This window comes from Topomyia yanbarensis, chromosome 2 (genome assembly GCF_030247195.1).
Source record: "Topomyia yanbarensis strain Yona2022 chromosome 2, ASM3024719v1, whole genome shotgun sequence".
NCBI lineage: Eukaryota > Metazoa > Arthropoda > Insecta > Diptera > Culicidae > Topomyia > Topomyia yanbarensis.
In genome coordinates, this window is record NC_080671.1 from 350,377,436 (window position 1) to 350,381,480 (window position 4,045).

Genomic DNA, 4,045 nt, shown 5'->3' on the forward strand with positions numbered 1-4,045 from the left:
TTAAGATGGTTATTGCATAACGCCTCGATAGTGGTGCATCGAGGAAACCGAAAGGGCTTATGCGCCTTTTTTATTTTTGTGTTTTTCCATACTCTGCACACACATGCGCATACTAATGTACAATTGTTATGTTCTAGTCGTATGTCTATCTATGTATGTGTTCGTCTGATTATATGTAACAGGTGAGTCAAGGAATGGATGCAGAACTGGCGTATACGCTAGAATAATGGCTAATATTTCCGGTGTTCAATTTGTGCATTCTATTCATTCGGGAAGGTTGGATTGGATAAATTAAGGTACAATTAATTTACGGCGCACGTGAATCATACATCCCCAGTCTCGCATTGACCCGAATTAAAAAAAAAAACATATATAAGGGCCGACGTTGCCCTGAAAGCTCTTTTGGAAAGGATGAAATTTAGAACATTTGTTCTAAGCGATAGTAAACAAATCAACTCGACTCGAAGATGAGCGCTAACTGATGGGTAATTTCGTTCGGCGAAATGTCAAAGAATTGAAAAAAAAATCATGACAGTAATATATAACCCAGTTTAATACTTCTTAGTTAGTTAAGATTTCACAATATTTTAGGATAACAGGATCAACCTCATTCTGATGGAGTATTTGATGTTGCAGCTGACAGTATTTCTCGTATATTGCTAAACTCTCTGCACTAACAGTCGGTATCTCGATATCGCCCTGTAGGTCCAATGCTTTCTCTTCCACGCGCAAAATTATTTCATTATTTTGCAATACAATCGCATCCGAAGAGGATGCGCTAGGCTGATTCTGTCGCTGTTGTTGATCAGACTTCATACTGGCATACATTTGGGGATTACATATTCGGTTCATCTGTACGTACTTTTGATACCTGCGAAAATATTTAAAGTTGGTAGACCATTCTTTTAGCATCGAAATAAAAAAATTACTTAATCATGTCTGCTTTTATCGGTGCTTTGATCTCAAATCCGTACACATCACCCGTCATCGGAAACATACTGTTAATAGTCACAGGATCCTCAGCTCTGCTGCTGTTAGCACTACTGTTGGCAGCAGTGTTTCGAATGCTTTTGTCGTCATCCTCCGAATCCGAATCTTCATCCAAACTAGACGATGAACTATTGGTAGAGCTGGTCGAAGACTGTCCACTCAGCGAGGGATTCTTGGTGACCATGCTGTCCCGCCGACGAATCGGTTCAAACGGACTGAAGTTTGTGCGAAAACTGTGGACAAAATTGCGCGCCAAGTGACTTAGCTGGTATGCGATATTTTCTTCAAATGACGTTAGCTTGAAGTTGTAGTAAAAATTTGAGTAATAATCAATAATTTCCACGTCTGCACTGTGAATTTTGATTAATTCGTTTACAACACGATTATTATCGCTGGTTGAGTACGGCAAATGCTTCATAGTGAAAAGTCTAACCCATTGAGTTAGCGGTATAGGTGATATTTGACGAATGACATCTACGCGCGAATTGTGAATGTAAAAATCGGTTTCCAGATCCCAAATGTGTGTTGACTCTGCATTGAAAGGAAAACATTCGTTTATTAAAAGAGACGAAACAAAAATATGGTTGATATATTTACTGGAAACTTCCGACTCGGATGGAATGTAGTACCCAAGAAATAGATTGATGCTGTGTTGTTTTTCTGTATCACTGAAAGTATTACTACAATATCGACTCAGTGTTTGAATAATGTCGTTGCCTTGCGATGCCCAAGCTGCAGTTTTACGGTAGGTTTTTATACGATGCACTAACTGAGATCCACCATACTGTAACGCTAACGTATCCCCGTGATCTTCATATAAATTTTCCAACATGGTAACGCACTCGGATTCAAATTCCAGTTTCCGTTCCTTCAAAAAACCCATCTCGTACAGCTGGTACGCAAGGGCACATTTTCCAATAGCAAACTGGGCAGTGTTTGTGCGATCTAAACAATCCACACAATTTACCCGCACTATTCCGGTTTGCTGCGTGACAAATACTTCGTCCAGGAAAAACATACCAGTCTGCTGAATGACACCTTCAGCGTACTTGGCCAAACTTTCCATGACATTGCCCTTGCCACGGCTTTTCCTAGCCATATCGAAGTCAATATACTTTATGCGAAATTGAGGCGGTAGGAATTGGTTCAAATAATCCACACTGGAAACCATTTCGTCGCTTAGTACGCTCTCATGGCGTCTCTTTTCACGTTTTTTGACCAAATTAAGAATGATAACCGGTGCACCATAATGGAACATTAGTCGTTCATAGTGCTTACCCGACGTTTCCCCGTACGGATCCGACAGGTCCAGGGCAATCTGTGGCTTGGGCACCATTTTGCTAACATCCTGAGACCAGTGGGATGGGACCGATCCTCGCAGCTGCGAGAAACTGCACATTCGTGTACCGTCGAGGACGATCTGCTCTGTCTCAACTTCATTGGCAACGTCGCCAAAATAATTTGCACCACGTTTCAGAAATCTGCAAGTTTATATCTTTGTTAATACTATGACTGCTCCAGTAATATTTTTTAGAACTGCAGACATCGAAATTTACAAGAAAAGACATCTTACCTCGTGCCTGCGAATCGTGTACTCCTTCTCGCGATTAAACACACATATATCGGTCTACCAAAAATACTAATGCTTGATTCGCTAATAAATCCATGTATTACTTCCAGTTTCCAATCTTTGTGCAAAATACACTCCATCGGTTTCAACAGGTAAGCATTCCAAACAAATCTATCGCGAGATACACCCCGGAAGGCATATGTTGTTTTCTCCCCAGTAACATTTTTCCACACAAGTGGTTCATCACGCTCAATGTCACATTGAACACCGACAAATTTCGGCGGCGAATGGTTGTACTGCAAACTTCGTGTCAAGTCATAGCTATAGCTGAAGTAAAAGTTACTCTTCAAATCAACATTGCAAAACATTTTCACGTAACGCTGCTCCAATGGATGCACTTGCTTTCCAGCCGGTGGCTCGTTTACCCTAATCATGGCCGTATCCTTAATGGTGTAAATTATGTGCTTCCCAATGAACGCACATCGTGTCCGCTTGGTGACAAGAATTAGATAGTAACCCTCAAGAAACTTGACAAACCCCAAAACGCCGTAAGCACTGATCGATCGGGTGAATGAGCGTGTCTGAACGAACCTCCGAATGTCCTCTTTTTTAAGCTCGCTGGCATTCTCGTGAATTGATAAATCTGGCGATTTGCGATCGATTTCCAAGAGACGGAAACGAGTTTCCTTACTGTTGCTTCCGATAAGGTATAATTTCTGTTATGAATTGAAAAAATCGTTGCCTGAACACTTATCGACAAAGTAGTTTTTATTACTTACGGATTTGGTTTCGAATAGCGCAACTTTTTGAATTGAACTTATCAGCGGATAAAATTTTGTATTGGGATCCATTATGACAAAACTGTTACTATTGACACAAAATCGTTATTCTAGTATTATCGCGCATTCAAATTTTGATTGCATATGATACTTTAACAATACTTCATTATCTAAAGAACACTAAAATTAATATAAAAACGCGATGAACATAATTTTCGTTTTATTCGATTGTTTAGACGAATGTCTTATCTCTTTATAAACACTCAAGCTCTCAATATTTTGTTTACCAAATATCTGTCAACGTCATTTCAATTGAGCACGACACCTGTACCCGGAACATACTATTTGGCATAAAGCCACTAGGCATAAAGGGATGTTGGCATAATGGATGTTAATTATAACAGACATTTCAATATTAATTCGTCAAAAGGGCGAAAGTGTTTTTTGTAAACAAACTTGTTTCGCTCATTAGTCTGCTGCAGAGTGGAATTTCATGAAAAATATGCGTTAATGTAAATTTTTACCCTTCGTAGAAGTAATTTCAATTATTTTCTGCTTTGAAATTACAGTAAATTAGGAGAAACCATTAAAATAAAAGTTTGTTTACAAATCTTATTCGCCCTTTTGCCAATTTAATATGGATTTGTTATATTTTTGAAAAGTGATCACGTTGCAGGCTTCATTATTGTTACTATGGTCATTCGTT

General features: G+C 39.2%; 1 protein-coding gene across 1 annotated transcript; it reads right to left on the reverse strand.

The window, feature by feature from the left end:
* Window positions 1–529: 529 nt before the first annotated feature.
* Window positions 530–3,615, reverse strand: LOC131684219 (polyphosphoinositide phosphatase). The gene is made up of 5 exons (XM_058966905.1): window positions 3,340–3,615; window positions 2,564–3,276; window positions 1,588–2,471; window positions 930–1,521; window positions 530–871 (listed from the first exon to the last, which is right to left on the reverse strand). Exons 1-5 carry the CDS (start codon window positions 3,409–3,411, stop codon window positions 562–564), a joined length of 2,571 nt encoding a protein of 856 aa, XP_058822888.1. The 5' UTR covers window positions 3,412–3,615; the 3' UTR covers window positions 530–561.
* Between the last annotated feature and the right edge of the window lie 430 nt (window positions 3,616–4,045).